Below are 16267 nucleotides of genomic sequence, written 5' to 3'. Positions count from 1 at the left end.
CAAAATACTTCCGATAATGAATTTCCGGCAAGCAGCATTAAAATGTAAAGCGGGGTTTACACTGAAAGTACTGACTCTCTTAACAGCCGCAGCGCCTTCCACAGGCTGACAGATGGGTTTTTATTTTTCCAGGCACCACTTTATACTTCAGTAACATCTAAAAATCCAAATCTACTCCCCTCTCCACAAATTTTCAAGTTCTGTCATGTCTTATGGGAAAGCGTCTGCTGGGACCATTTTATCTGAAGAAAGCAGGGGATTTTTTTCCCTCCGTATGGCTTCCAGCAGCACAAGCATCAAGTGTTCGTGAAATGCCTTAAAGTGTCATTCCAAACCCTCACCGTATCAAATTATAATTGGTCATATTTTAGAGAAACAATTCATATAATTTACAGCATTATACAAATAAAGATACAGTTTTAAACAAATACTGTACACTCTACAGTAAAGCACTTTACTAGGACCCCCCCCCCCCCCCAAAAAAAAAAAACCCCAAAAAAACAAATACCTTTAGCAATAAGTTACTGACAATTGACATGGGCAAAAATAGGTTTGAAACATAATTTATAGACCAGCTTTAAGGGGTCACTCCTTGTTTCTGGAAAACGAATGGGTCCCAAAACCTAGATCATTTGGTCGGCAAGTACAATTAAAATCATGTGACGATTGACGACATTTTTTCAACAAAGACAAACAAAAAAACCCAACCAAACAAAATAAAACATAACAGCCCCCAGGGATCGGCACTCTAAACTGTACATGTAACGATTAAAATACGTTAACATCTAAAAAGCAGACTGACTGATTAAAGTTTAAATGAAAAGGAAAACAAAAGAGAAAGCAAACAATACTATAAACATTTAAATATTAACATTTTATACCGAGGAAGAAAAAAAATGCAGTAAAATTAAAGTTTAAAATAATAAATGTGATGAGTACTCAACAGACAAAGCTGCCAAGAACAAGTTTCAATTGAAACTAAACAAGAACCTTTGTGAAAAAAAGGAAACAAGAATACTTCTTTTTCACAAGGAAGTAGAAAGCAAAAGAAAGGTGATAAGATAAATAAAAAAAAAATGTGTTATAGTAGTGATTGAATATGGGTCCTTTATCAGAAAACAACCCCAGCTCCCAGACACCAACATACTCCCAGTATCCATCCATCGCAGGATCGGACGACGAAGGTAAGAGGCAGGCACACAGGTGCAGTTCTGTCAGGAAGTCTACGCGGATCATTTAAAATTCATAGAGAGCTTTCCATGACGTTGGAAAAAGCTCTTGGGTGGGAAAATAGACATTTGTAACCAAACACATGGATGATGGGGTATCCTCCTCTAAATACCAGAAAACAGGAGGAAAGACGAAACAAAAATCTCACAACTCCTGCTTTCCTTTGTTACCTTAACTTTACTTTCTCTTTGCTTACAACCTGTATTTACCAGGTTAAAATCAAAGGCCTCAAAATGTGTAAAAATGCAGTCTACATGCAAAAAAAATAAAAAAAAATAACATAAAACGGGCGCATTTAACCGATTCCACAATGATTTCGTGTGCACATGCTGTAAGGTGGGTCTCTGGGAGTTGGGGTTGGGGCCAACAAGGGCGGTAGTGTCTTTAAGAACTCCTTAAAATCTGTAAAGCATGTACTTCAACTCCAACACTGAGCTGCACAGTGAGTAAGATGGCATCCGTCGCGTGCTGCTGACCTAAATGCACCGATGCAAACAAGCAGGGAAGGTGAACTCTACAGAAAGATGGTTAACGGACAGATGCGTCTGCACCTTCTGCTTATTTTTTTATTTTTATTTTTTTAAAAAGGTAAAAAAAAAGAAAAAAAAAAAAAGGAAAAGAAAACTTGAAGTGGAGCTGACAGTTGTAAACTGACTGGCTTAAGTCATAATTCATAGTGATTTACACTGTGGTTCTTTGTGGCCGGATGGGGGGGTTGGAGTAACGGAAAAGGAAGCAAACATGAGAAGTGTAACATTCTTCCAGTTTACGGCTTCTGATAACTGAAAACATGAACTCATAGGTGTTTGTTGGGTCCATTCGAAGCATTTTCTCATAGGCAGGGAAATGTCTCCAGAGGGCTAAGGCTAAGGAGAAATGGGTTAGAACGGACACATAGTGAGAAGTGGCTCCGCGTGTCTAACCATCAAGTTAAATCAGCCTCTAAAAATCAGAGGTAAGATGTGTGTCGCATTTTCTTGCCTCTCCTCCCTTCAAACCCAGGGCAGTGTTCCAAGCCGCCTACACTGCAACATTTGGCGGTAACCACATGGCCAAACATGAGTGTGGAAGCTCTGCAACGCTCCCCTAGGTCTGTGCCAGTCTGCATCAAGGGCTGCTGTCTGCTTCCACGTCACTGTTGGGGGCACCCTTGTAAATTGGGGCATTGTTCTCCATGGGGAGCTCGTATTTGCGTGGGGGTGGCTTGTTGCCGCTTTCGTTGCTGTTTTTAATGCCATAGAAGAAGTAAATGGCAAAACCTGAAGGGGGAAGAAGAGGCGGATGGAAGTTATAAAACGGGCACATTAATGTGGAGCAACAGAAGGAAGGAGAGGATGTGTAGTGCTCGAACGTACCCAAAGCCATCCAGACGGTGAAGCGGCACCATGTACCCAAGTCCAGCTGCATCATGAGGTAGATGTTGACGAAAACACTGAACAGGGGCAACCAGGGAAGAAGAGGAACCTTAAAGAGAGAACAGAGGCCAAACTTAAGACATGTTCTCAGATAACATCATAACAACATGTGCCAAAGGCGTGCGCAACCAGTCAGTCTCAGAAACAACAATGTCCTGTGCTTCCAAAAATGGAAAGTTACCTTGAAGGTGAGAGCCTCTTTGCTCTCCGGCTGCCTCCAGATGATGATCACGCAGACGGCACAGAGCACAGCTAAAATAACGCACGGCACCACCACACCCGAATATCCAGCGAGCAGCTCCGGCAAACAGTTGGCCAGGATGACGCACAGGACTGTCATCAAAATCGCTGCAGGGAGAGCAGGAGATGAAGTTACTTGCACTGGTTACTTCACCTATAGTTTATTCTGATCTAAATCAGATGATGAGTTTGTAAGCTTGTAGCTTTCCCATGCGATTTGGTTTGTTTTCACACAGAGAAAAATCTCAGCAAACTCCAAGCGAACCAAAATGCATCACTACAAACCACGTGAGTGTTCAGACAGCTCATTGTGTCTGTGCTCTGGACTGTGACAACATGGAGAACTTTATGTTCATTTCACAGCTAACTGCTAGCCCGCACAGACTTTTGGATATCTGTAGCACCTTCCCGCATTGAGAATACAAAGCATATGTGGCTATGGGGCATTCTGTTAGGTAGTAGGTTTGGATCACATTCATCACACTTGATTGTTTTAGCCTTCTCGCTCACACACTTACAGATGACAGCAGTTGTAGCGTAGACAATGTTCCCAGACAGGACTGTGGGGATCTTTCCACTTGGGCAGAAGAGCAGCTTGAAGCTGAATGTCTCTTTTAGTGGCCTCTGATCCATCTCCATGTCATATTCATCGCCACTCTCCCCTCCACTCACAGGCATCTTCTCCGATTCCTCCATAAGCTTCTCCAGCTGGCTGGGTGAATTTAGGGTACCTGGCTGATACCTAGAAGCATGAATGAGAGACTTAACATAGACGTCACACATAACTGCTTCTGTTACTTTAAATATATTGCTTCCTGTTTATTGCTACTATGAAAATGAGCCCACAGCCAAGTGAGAGCCAGTAAAGCTTCCTTGCCTTCACCCTTGTTCTTTGGCTCGACACGGATTATGATATAACTGTGCTTTTAAACTTATGGGTGCTTGCCAATGGCATTAGTGCATCAGCTGCTACAGAGTATTTAACACACGATTACCACTTCACATACCTCTGTGTGAATTTGATGGTGGAGAATAAAGGTGCTTACCTGAGAATGAGGACGCAGATGGCCACTAAAGAGTATGCCAAAAGGGTTCCAATGGACATGAGGTCCACCAGAGCTGCCAGGTCGAACAGAAAGGCCATCAGAGCTGGAAGGAGAAGTAAGACCAGATCTTAGACAGCTGCAAGCACCAAAAATATCAGTATTTGCAAAACTAGTATTGATCTTGACATGTCAGCCTGTGAGATAGGCTGCTAGACAGAGCTGAGGCAGCAGGAAGCTCTGAACTTGGAAAACTAGCAACAGATACTACTGGTAACAGGAGATTGATACCAGCAGTATCTGTACATTGATATAGCAAACAAAGAAACAAATCTGCGTGTCCAAAACATGAAGAGAAATATGCCCAAACATAAATGTCTCTGAAAGTTGTATCTTTATCTTACCTGCAATAATACCAGAAACAATGGTAGCCAGGACAGGGGTCTTTGTACGAGCGCTCATCTTAGAGAGAAATCGGAACAGCAGCCCGTCCTCTGCCATGGCGTAAATAACACGGGGCATAGGGAACATGGAGCCCAAGAGGCTGGGGGAGGATTGGAAGTTTGCATTAACATTTTACAGTCATGTGAACATAAACATGTTAGATGTATTGGGTTATCCCTTCCTCACCTGGTGGACAGAGCACAGAGAGAACCGACAGCCACGATGTATCGAGCAGGACCCCAGCCGACAAAGCTGAAGGCCTCGGGCAGAGGACTCTGAGTGTTCAGCTGGTAGTACGGCATCATCATGGTGAGAGCGGCAGACACGCCGAAGTAGGCGAAAAAGCAGATGAGCAGCGAGGCCACGATGCCAATAGGTATGGAGCGCATGGGGTTCTTTGCCTCTTCGCCTGAGGACAGTGGGGAACACAAAGCAAGAGAAAGATGAGTGGGATCCCACTGGTGCGCCTAAATAACCCTTGAACGTCTTGACACGGTGGGTGACACTGCTCACATTTCACTCAAAGTTGCATCAGCCGAGAATTAAAAGATAAGAAAAAGAACATCCTTGATAGACTGAACAAAAAAAAAAAAAAAAATTTTAAAAGCTGATTATGTTAGTGTGTGCTATCCAGGGGTGGGGTTTTCCCCACACACCAGAGTTCCTGGCCTTACAAAGGAAAATCACCAGAACTGTGCAGGAGTGTTTAATTTACAAAGCGAAATAAAAGGACAATACTTATCAACTTTATGCTTAACAATCATGCTTATGCTTAGTCACCCTCAAAGCACACATTAAGTCAGGAAATTAAAAAAAACTAAAACAAAACTAATTTGGTCAAAACGAAAACACAACACACACAAGATCACGACTGCATGTGAGGGGCGATTACCCAACCAAGAGAAGCAAGTTTTAGGTAACACAACACTCTTCATAACCATCAAAACTACTTACTTGTTGTGGCAATGCAGTCAAAGCCCACAAAGGCATAGAAGCACGTGGCTGCACCGGACAAAACTCCGTTAAGTCCAAATGGGGCAAACCCACCACTGCCGTATTCGTCGTCCAACCTGGGAGGCAGATGAGGAGAAAACATGAAGTTAAACAATAAAAGAGGATTGGATCAGAGAAGTAAATCAGCCATCAAACACTCACTTCAGCTGCCTGCTGCCATTGGTGCTGTTTATGAATTCCCTGTAGTCGTTCTCTGTGAGGTGCCAGTTATTAGTGTCCCCTTTAACGAAGCCGGAGATAATAACGAACCCCAAAACCACCAGATTGATCCCAGTGAAGATTTTGTTCACAAGAGCCGACTCACTCACGCCAAAGGCCAGAAGTCCTGAGGGCAGGAAGTAGACGGAGACAAGAGAGAGAAGCTTCAACAACACATCCTGCTACGTGGGTGGACATTTTCATACTTCACTTCCAACAAACCATCAGTCAGCGACACCAATTCATTCTAACACTGCTACTGGCAGGCCACACTAGCTGTGATGTTAGTGTGAAAACTGTTGTCTGTTGTGCAATGATTTGGATGTAATGCTTGCAATCGGCTACTTTAGCTCGCTGTGCAACGACCAAGCTGACAGCCTAATTTTAAATGAGAAAAGTATTCGATATTGGAGGTTTCAGTGGGTCATCTTTGGAAGAATAAACACACTTGTATGCATTAAAATGCTACTAACAGTAAGGCTCTGATGCTTAAACAGCTTCATGAGTTTAAAGCAGTTAAAATGAAGGCGGATAGCCCTTTATTGGACTGCTCAAGTTTTTTTTATATCCCAAAAACGTCCTTATTATTGAGCAAGTTATCCCCTCATAGCACTAAGAATAAGCAGACTCACCAGTGAGCAGCAGCACCAGGATGAGGGCGAACAGGTCCGGGTACTCTGCCAGCACCTTGCCTGGCACCTTCATTGCCATGGAGGCTTTAAAGAAGCCCGAGATCTTTTGTTCCACCAGGTTGTCAAAGGTTGAACTCCAAGCCCGGGCTACACTGGCCGTACCTAAAAGAAGGGGGAAAAAAAAATAACAGAGATTATTTAAGAATATGGTGACAAGATATGACTCCTAATGTGTGGATTTCTATGGCACATCTCAGTCTAGTGAAACTGAGGCTCACCTATGACATAAGACAAGATGAGATTCCATCCTGTTATGAAGGCCCAGATTTCTCCGACTGTCACGTAGCTGTACAGGTATGCGGAGCCCGTCTTAGGGACACGGGCGCCAAATTCGGCGTAGCACAGGCCGGCCAGCATGGAGGACAGAGCGGCGATGAGGAAGCAGAGCACGATGGCGGGTCCCGCCTTCTCTCGCGCAACCTCACCGGCGAGGACGTAGACACCAGCACCCAGCGTGGAGCCCACTCCCAAGGCAATGAGGTCCAGGGTGGACAAGCAGCGGGCGAACTGGGTCTCTACACTTGACAAGTCTAGTTTCCTGCGACGCAGCAGGATTTTGCCAAAGGTGGACAGATGGCTGGCCATGTTTGCTGTGACTGTGTGTGGGCGCAGAAGCAGGCTATGTGTTTTAAATCCTTCTAGTGTGAGTGCGTGTGTGTGTGATTGACACAGCTTAAACAGAACACGTGTGACCGGCAGGTACAGGAGAAGTTTGGACAGATGGGATGGGTAAGTTACTCGTCAAGTATTGCTCCCTTTGTGTTCGTATCAGCCAGGCCACAGTCGCTTCAACACAGAGATCAGGAAGTAGCAAAGGCTGTGGTCACAGAATTTTGCAGCAGCAGATTACCTGTGAGGAAACACAAGAAAACAAGAGCTCAAAACAGGGCGCTATTCAGTAAGAGCCAGAGCTTACGCTTCTTACAGCTTCTTGTGCTTGGCATGGTGAAGAGGGATTATGAAAACCTCGCTTTTTCCAAGTAGCAAAGTTTTTTTTCCAGGAAGGTGTTCAAACTGACAGGGTTTTAAAAAAACAAAACAAAACACTGAAGTGCTCGGAGAATATATCAACCCTTGCAACACAATCGCTCCCAGCTGGGCTACACAAATAAATTGTATCATATGCAATGTCTCGGCAGGTTTTTAGGTGTGTTTCAAGTGAACCGAGGTAGCCCTGGTGATGTTGCAAACTGCACTGGAATACTACCACCTTTTAAAGCATAGTTACACATCACGAGACACAGTGGGACGCAAAGGAACCATGAAGACAAAAGAAATCCGAGCGTTATCCTGTTAGGCTTTAATCAAATCTCAAGTTTGCCTGGACAAATAAACCTTCCATGGTACACACCCCTAAAAATAATACAACATTTTTTTTGATACAACACCTAACCTTATTCCTCACCACTCCCTTACTGCGAGAAAATACCAGGAGTCAACTAGCAGCTAGAGCTAGACGGGGAAACGCCTGGGAAAGTGTGTGCAGTGATGATGGGGGTTGGTCAAACGGAGGACTACTACTACTACTACTACTTAGGTTCCAGCACAACCTCGTGACAGTGCCGTTTCACTAATCAGAATGTAATACACTGTTTTCACTGTCACATGCATTATCAGTGATCTGATTGAGAAAAATAACACAATGAACCACCCCGAAGGACAGCAGCAACACATTTTGTGCCAGTTGTGGGTTGGTTTGCCAAGATCTCACAGGGTGAAAGATAACCATTACACCAGTTTCTTCAACACACAAAAGCAGCTTCATAATATGCCAAGGACACTTTATGCGACATGTAACCTAAACAGACACTGTTTTTCTGTTTGTCTGAGGGGGACTGGACAGATTTTTATTGGCAGAAGCAGGAGTGACGTCAATAACTGAGTGAATGTAACTAAAAATCTGAGGTTACTGACACGTGTATGTGTGCCAAAAAAGTGAGTGATGGTAATCGGCCGAGGCCTCCAGTTCAACAACCTTTTGGTCGGTATATACACTGTGTGTACAAGCAACACCCTGAACACTCCCAAAAAATGTTGCCTGACCACCTTCAGTCTTATTTAGATTATTCAGAGTTCTCATAGTGCTGTTTGAGTCTTAAGTCTTGCTTTGTAAAAGTAGTTGTATTAGTAGTAGCAGCAGTAGTAGCAATTTGATTATCTAAATAAGATGTCTTTTACTCCAAATGGAAAGCAGAAGAGAGAGAGAACTCCATGTGCTTAAAAACTGGTTAGACTGGTTTTGGCTTTACGCAGCACTAACAAAATGCTAAATGTCAGTCTTGCAGCTCTTGCTGAGATTAAAAACAAAATAATACAGCAGCCAGAACTCACTGTCGTGCTGCTAAATCATGCAAGCTTTTCAGAAGTAACGTGTCACTTTGTGGGGTTAAAGCTGTCAGATGTCCACAGAAAAGCTACACGGAGACCAGAGATTTGCAAATCGAGAAGGGTGTGCGACAGAACGACAGAGTGTGACTTGCAGGAAGTAGCAATCACACATTTGTCTTGTCTAAAATGGCTCAATGCATCATGTCGTCGTGTTGTTTTTACACCCTTTTTTTTTTGTGGACCTGGTTTCTGCAGCGTCACTGAGATTACAGAGAAATATTAAACTTTACATGTTAGATGTACTCACTCTCTGTTATTTACAGTAAACAGTCTTGTACGCACATGCAGGTCCACGAGGCAAAAACATGCTCAGAGCAATAAGAACGCTGTAAACTTTTATCTTATCAGCAAAATACTACACTTATGGTTAATCATTAACATTTCAGCAAAATAATATACTGGACCAAGGTGAATGATATTGCATCATGAGGCATATTTACTTATCCAAAAGAACAGAAAATACAAAAACATTGAGCTTTTTGGTGATTAAAAGCTCACACAACTCATTAGGGCAGGCTTTGACAAATTTAAGTCCAGCACTGGGCCCACAGGCCGCACCTTTAAACTATAAGATATGACAAACAATAATGAAGAATAATAAATAAAGAACAATCAATGAAACATTCTTTCTTGGTGTGCAACTGATCTGCAGTTTCTCCAAGAGAAGGGTTGAAGTCAGGATTTTGAGGGCGGAGCAGCATTAAAAGCTACGCGTCTGAGGCTATTACTGCAACGACACCCGATTCTTTCCCATGTCAGGCCTTTCAGTCACTTCACAGATCAGTCTGCAAAGAGGAGGAGGAGAAGTGAAATCCTAACCCAGCGGCAAAGATCGGACTGAATCAGTGGCACAGCGAGGACGGCCGCATCAAAAACGCCCTTTAATGCCTATTAAGTGTGTAAAAAACTGAAGAAAAAGGGCCACACAGTAACATTTTGAGCAGTGCTGTTTAAGGGTTTTTGTTCGGGGATAAAATAAATAAATAAAAATAGGAAAAAAGAGTCCCCTGCTCACATCATGAATGTATTAAAATCTCTACTGCTTTCACACATTAGGGTGAAGTTCTCAGAGTGAAATTGAATCCATGCTGAGAACGTGACCACTAGAAACTAAAAGAAAAGAGAACAAAAAACAAAACCCAGACATCAATGGGAAGCTTCTGAAAAACTGCAGATGCTCAAAAGAAAAAAAAATCAAAAATATGACTCGAGAAAAAGGAGAATCGAGAACTACGGCATGTACAGTGGACTTTTGAGGCTTGTGCTTCTTTATCTTTCTGCCTTGAGAACTTATTTCAGGTGTATAATTTCATAAAAATGAAAGCAATGTACATTCAGCTGTGGCGGCATTATGATCCAATTTTAGTCTTTTTCCTTTTCCCCAGCTCTCACGATGTTTCAGCACAATGACAATATTCTATTAATACTGCAAAAACAACAGAAACGGACTATCAAAGCATTTCTAGGCTTACTATTTCAAAAGAGAATATCCTGTCTGGTACAGTTAAGTGTTGGGAGAAAAAACTCAAAACACTGTCAAACAATGAAATAAAAACAGCACAGAAAGCACCTGACGATTGCCATAATAAACACTCTCCCCTCTGAAGACTGATGGGAAACTGGTACATGGTGGAAATGCTCCCGCTCCCCACTTGGTGTGACATTCCAGCAGCATTTCCCACTCGCACACCAGGAACTGAGATCTAAGGTGGTCGGTGTCCTGTCAATAAACATTTATTACCAAACTACTGTGCCCGACCGGCCTTAGATCTCCTCGGGGGTTCACCCAACGCTACACGGGACCCTACAGTGGGGACAATGGCAACCGTGCAAAAGGGAATGATTTTTCTTCTTTTTAGGACACATACGCGCACACACACATACACTCGCATGCGCTCTTACTGTTTGAGCATAATTAAGGGTGGTCTCATTAAAGCGAGCCACCATAGCCCCGGATGCCGCCTCTGTCACGTCAGCTTGTTGCTAATCTTTCCCTTGTGGTTTTCACGAGGGTGCCCGTTTGTGCGGAGGTGTGGCTCACAAATGTAGTCTCTACGTGTTCCACTAGCCCGCACACGCCTGTATGAAAGACTAACGTTATAACCAGCAGGGTTTTTTTTTCTCCCTTTTCCCCCCCATACTCCTGCTATTAAAGTGAAAACACAAGACTTTCCCTTGAAAGCCAAAGATGACGCGTGAATGTTGTTGCCAAGATCACTTCTGTGTTTGTTATCTCTTTTTTAAAACTAAGCTAGAGCACTGTTGTTGTTTTTTGAGGACCAAACTAAAAGGCTCTTTATGCTGGGGGACTATGACCAGCAGCTCTGGCCAACAACGGTCCGGTTACAACAGGCTTCAGGGATAATAGTCCTGTTACTTGACTTAGCATTGGCGCAAGTGCTTCCAAGGACTAAGAGGATTATTTGAAGTAGTAACAAACCTGCTAACCTCATTACAACCTGTTGCTGCTCCTTATTCTATCCTCATGAGCAACACATGGCTTTGTTTTGACTGCCACTGTTGACAAATAACCACTGCTGCTGATAGTGATACCGAGTCAAGCTGCGTCTTCACTCTATGCTGCTCACTAGTTTGTGAAATCCACTGCTGGATTTATATAGCAAAATATTGCCAAAATAATCCACATCTTTAGTGTTACTCCCTAAATATCAACTGCAGTTAATCTGTGGGGTGCAGCAGTTGAACAAACACCAAGTTCAGCTCCCTGCAAAGTGGGGCCGGATCTATTTGGAGTGTACATTGCATCGCGGTTTGCTCTACATCCTTTCAAACATGACACAGTGTTTTTATTTCCCGGCTGTTTGAAGCCAGGAACAGTACATTTAGACTCAGGGACAATAAGGATGATATGAGGTGCACAGAGGGTTAACAAAAAGGCTGAGTGAAGAAAGACAAACCGTGGAGACTGAACTGAACGACCCCACAGATCACCTGGCGGGGAGACCACCCCTCTTGCCAAAAACCGGACTCGCTGTGAAATGGAATGTGACAAACCGAGAGCCTGCCCGCTTTCCCATGACCACTGCCAACACCATTAACATCATCAGATATGACAAGAGCAGGACAAAACTACCAATTTGTCACACACTCACGCCGAAACGTGCCGCATTGTAGCACGACAGACGTGCAATCTTTCTTGAGTTTGGCAGCATTTGCACCCCTCCCCCTTCCCCTGTTATTGAATGTTTTGATTTAACCATAGTCAAAATGTTCCTAGAACATGTCACATGAAGACCCTTTGATGTGGACTCGCACACACCCTTCCTGCAATGACACACACACATGCACGCTAAATTTGTGCTTCACTTCAATTTATGAGCATTTCATTCAAACAACCAATGATGAGAGAAATCATTCACTCTGACTATTACAGCTTCACACTGCTGCAGTTTATCGGGTACACCCTGCTGTAAATCACAGCTCTGATGGGTTTTGTTGACTCTGAGAGATATTAGTAATATTTAGTTTGATGCAAATGGCGTGAACAAAACAAACAGAAGGAAGCGTCCCACAGAAACTGGACGGATACCTCTGAAAAACAACATTGAGCTGTAAGATTTGTGCTGCTATTCAATTCAATTTCTTTATTGTCCCACAAGGGGAAATTAGTTTAGCAGCAGGATAAAAATAATGTGTTGTTATGAATTGCTATGTGTTGTTATTATATTATTGTACTAAAAAAATGGCGACTTTGTTTTGTTTTTTCAAAACCGAATTTACGCGATTTCCGCGTTCTCCTGATTTTTTTTGCCCCTAAAGTAACGTGGCATTCTGGCACAAGGTTATACAACCTCTGCACCTGCCCCCTTGAAACCACAATAACACAGTCAAGCAGGTGTGAATACTCTCGACACACACTCTTATCTGACTCTACACCCTTGTCTCCAATACAATTAATGCAGTTGATCATTAGTTACTCCAGCTAAAGCTTGGCTTTCAACTGGCTGATGCAACACAAACGGCACACCTTCCCGAGGTGACATTACCCGGAAGGAGGACGTCTCTCCCTTTGCCACTCGCGCACGAGGTTACCAGAAAAAAAAAATAAATAAAATAAAATCACGAGTTTAAAATATTTTTACCCACGAGCAGTGCCGACCACACCGGGCGTTGTTCAGCTGTCCATATGGATAAAATACCCCATCTGTCAAGCGACCGAAACACCACTGACCAACCTACGTGGCTGGGAAGCTCTCGTGTGATGCCAGTGTTGCTTTCAACAATATAGGAAGTGCAGCAATTGGCTTCATACATTTCATACCTGACGCAAGAAAGCGGGAAATGGCGGTGGTTTTAACGTTGGTGATCTTTTTAAGTGCGGCGTTAGGGCTCCGGCTTGGATTTAACAATCTTCTGGATAACGTTTGCACATAAAAGTAAATGTTGCATTGGTATTCAGTGATTAGGCTTTACAAAAAAAAAATCTTACAAATCGAGTTCCTGCAGTGGCTCTGATTGGGTGTGCTCAGTTTAAATATGCACGTAAAATAGCCAAGTTGTTATTGTTATTATTATTATTTTAAAGATTCATGCTCTTTGAGAATAATGCATGCGATTCTCAAAAGTTCGGCGCTATGGGGGTCTTTAAAGGCACCATTTACGGTCATTCCACGCCTCTGTAGCACGCTAGTAGCACGACGTGCTAGCCCACCACGACCAAAACAATGAATGAAAACCACGATTAATAACACGGATAAGCGTCCGAGTGTGCTGAAAAGAAGATGGAAACAAATTAAACACCTTTTCCAAAATGGTCGCCTTTCATTAAGTTTCTTGTTTCTGCTCAGTTTTCCAGGTAACGTTACGCGCAGACAGCTGACTCCCCGCTCAAATGACAAATTAAAGCGGAAAGTACAGTGAATAACCGGGACACTTTTTTCACGCTCCGTTAGAGAAAAAAAAACACATTAAAATATTTGACTTTAAAACATAATAGAGCTGCTCAAGAACAGTGTCGTCCTGCTCTTGTTCAACATTGCGCCAATTACATCCGACTACACACGAGGAGGATTGCATCAGTTTACTATATCGTAAGTACAAGCTCGATTTTAGATAGAAAACTGTCACTACAGTACATCTTACATTAAAAACGCGTTTCTGTTGTGTTAAATAAAAGCAGACGTCGTTACCTTTAATGTCTTCTGGTTGTTTTAAAGTGAGTGGAGAGAGGAAGAAAGACAACAGATAGCAGCGCTGGTGTCGGAGCAGATGATGAAACAACCCGCTCGCTGATGCGGTTTTTACCAGTCGCGAGAGGATGTGTACAAGTGACGTCATCACAAGGTGGAGCTTTCCACTCATGAATGGAAGTTAGAAGTCTGTACTTTCTGAAAAGACAGTAGTGAAGTAATCTTTATATATTAATATATATTGTATACTTTGATCTACTTTATGTTGCCTACAAGAGCTGTACAGACCAAATTCGGGATAAACAGAGAGACTGTATATGAGCGCATCCTGTAGTAGCGATGCCCATATTTGGACTCCCCTCGTGGAAAGCTATGTATAGGCTGTGACTCCGACCGTGCACTATATCCGCTGCTGCTTTGTTTCACAGATTAAAAGAAAAAGGGGGAAATATAAACAATTTCTTTCATGTGTATGTGCACTTGGTGACCTGCGCATTCTTGAAGGTCAATGGTGTCAAATAAAGTAATTTTACCTCGAGCTGCTCTTATGATAAACACTTATTTAGGTTTAATTATGCAATAATAATAATAATAATAAAAAATGTCATCTCACATGTGGCCTGATGAAATTCAGATAATCAAATTATGTTTCTCGGATAGTCTGTTCGCTGCCTCTTTGCAGTGTGTGTTGTGTGCACTGCAGCTTACAGTGTGTAGCTGCATGGATGAGTGCTGGTCTGTGTGGCATCATCTGTGACGTCTGATGCAACGTGAAGACCGAGTGGCATCAGAATTAAAGAAATGCCTCGCACAGTGAACAAAATTGCTGAGTGGTAGCTTTGAAAAAGTATCGAAGATAGCTCAGTATTGCATCAGGCGGACTTTACAGTATAATACTGATCTTAGGAATGGCACATAAGCAAAATATTTCCATGGCTGTGACACATGTTTACATCCTAACCCTCTTCTTGGACATGAATGTCGTGGTAATTTTGAGCTTTTAAGTATTTTTTTTTTGGTAATTTTGTTTTGTTTTCTTGTTAACTGTTCTTTTTTCACAGTGGAATGATTTTACAGTATACATATTTAAAAATAGGAACTTTGTCTTTTAACTTGACAATGGCAAAGCCTGTTCTCATTGGTGAAAAGGACTCATTTAAGAGCGCTCATTGGACTGAGCAGTACTCCCAGTAATGCAAGTAAAAGTGAAAATCCATGTAACAGAACTGTAGATTTACATATGCCAGATCTGGCTCCTGGAGCCATTTCTAAACAACTGCAGATTCAAAGATCATCAGTTCAAACAAATCTAAGTGTGAGATATTTGGATGTGTCACCACTTTGTTAAGATCTGGAAGAAGACCCAAACAGTCACCCTCAGATGAGAGGAAATAGATTAGGATGTTCAGAAACAACCCAAGAACCACCAAGGCTCAAGCCTGCCATTATCTGGAAACTGTTGGAACAGCAGCATCGCTGTTCACAATGAAGTTAATTTTGTAACACCAGGGGCTGAGAGGGTGCCGACCAATAAGAAGACTCACTCCAAAATTAATATTTTTAACTTCAAGTGAAATTTCTGTCTGACCACATGAACAAACCTCTGCATAAAAGTTTTATGGTCAAATGAGACAAAGATTGAGCTGTTCACAATGAAAAGAACTATGTTTGGAGGAGTAAAGGTAAGGCTTTCAAACCTAAGAGCACTGTACAAACTGTGAAGAACGTTGGTGGTAGCGTCATGCTCTGGGGCTGTGTTGCTGCCAGAGGTACTGGTACACTGCGCAAAGTGGATGGAATAATGAAGAAGGAGGACAACCTCCAAATTCTTTCCTTAACGTCAAATCAACAGCTAGATGGCTGAAACTTAGACACAACTGGATGTTCCAACAGGACAGTTTTTTTGAATGGATAAAACAGGCTAATATTAAGCTTCTGTAATGGCCTTCCCAAAAGCCTCAGCCTCCACCCTGTGGCTTAAAAGCCGGGTCAGTGCCAAAAAAACAGCCGATTTCAATGAACTTAAAATTAACGAATGTTGCAAAGAAAACCTGTCAAACATCGAGATGGAATTATGTCAGAAGCTTGTTGATGGCTCCCAAAAACATCTGGTCGAGGTGCAACTTGCTAAGGGACATTTAAACAAATATTAGAAGAGGTGTACATATCTGAGCCTGCATGTATACATTTGATCTGAAGTGAGTCAGAGAAAATCCAAAATAAATTCAAACTTGTGTCCTCAATTATTGTTTTGTAAAGTCATTCATAGATCCACTGTACAATCGTTCCACTCTGGAAAAAGAACAATTCAAAAAATAAATGGAGCCCCAAATTACCATGACATTCATACTTTGTACAAGTGTATGTAAACTTTTGACTACAGCTGGATATAATGGGAAAGACATTCCAGGAATGGGTCGTTATTTAAATATTTCCTGATCTCTGACTTGGAC

At 42.5% G+C, this 16267-nt stretch overlaps 1 protein-coding gene across 3 annotated transcripts; it reads right to left on the bottom strand.

Annotated features, from left to right (window-relative positions):
- Positions 1-478: 478 nt before the first annotated feature.
- Positions 479-13913, bottom strand: slc7a3a (solute carrier family 7 member 3a). Of its 3 annotated transcripts, none has more exons than XM_063486546.1 (12): positions 13815-13913; positions 6495-7126; positions 6217-6378; positions 5528-5711; positions 5327-5442; positions 4559-4781; positions 4333-4472; positions 3932-4034; positions 3404-3627; positions 2827-2993; positions 2586-2694; positions 479-2489 (listed from the first exon to the last, which is right to left on the bottom strand). In XM_063486546.1, exons 2-12 carry the CDS (start codon positions 6859-6861, stop codon positions 2338-2340), a joined length of 1947 nt encoding a protein of 648 aa, XP_063342616.1. In that variant the 5' UTR covers positions 6862-7126; positions 13815-13913; the 3' UTR covers positions 479-2337. The 3 variants fall into 3 exon arrangements, with proteins under 3 accessions (XP_063342616.1, XP_063342618.1, XP_063342617.1); XM_063486548.2 differs by lacking the exon at positions 13815-13913 and adding an exon at positions 12772-12850; XM_063486547.1 differs by lacking the exon at positions 13815-13913 and adding an exon at positions 12768-12822.
- Positions 13914-16267: the final 2354 nt, after the last annotated feature.

This window comes from Pelmatolapia mariae, linkage group LG10_11, assembly GCF_036321145.2.
Source record: "Pelmatolapia mariae isolate MD_Pm_ZW linkage group LG10_11, Pm_UMD_F_2, whole genome shotgun sequence".
NCBI classification, from domain to species: Eukaryota; Metazoa; Chordata; class Actinopteri; order Cichliformes; family Cichlidae; genus Pelmatolapia; species Pelmatolapia mariae.
Note: the sequence above shows the minus strand (reverse complement) of the source record. Positions and strands in the feature narration are given on the sequence as shown.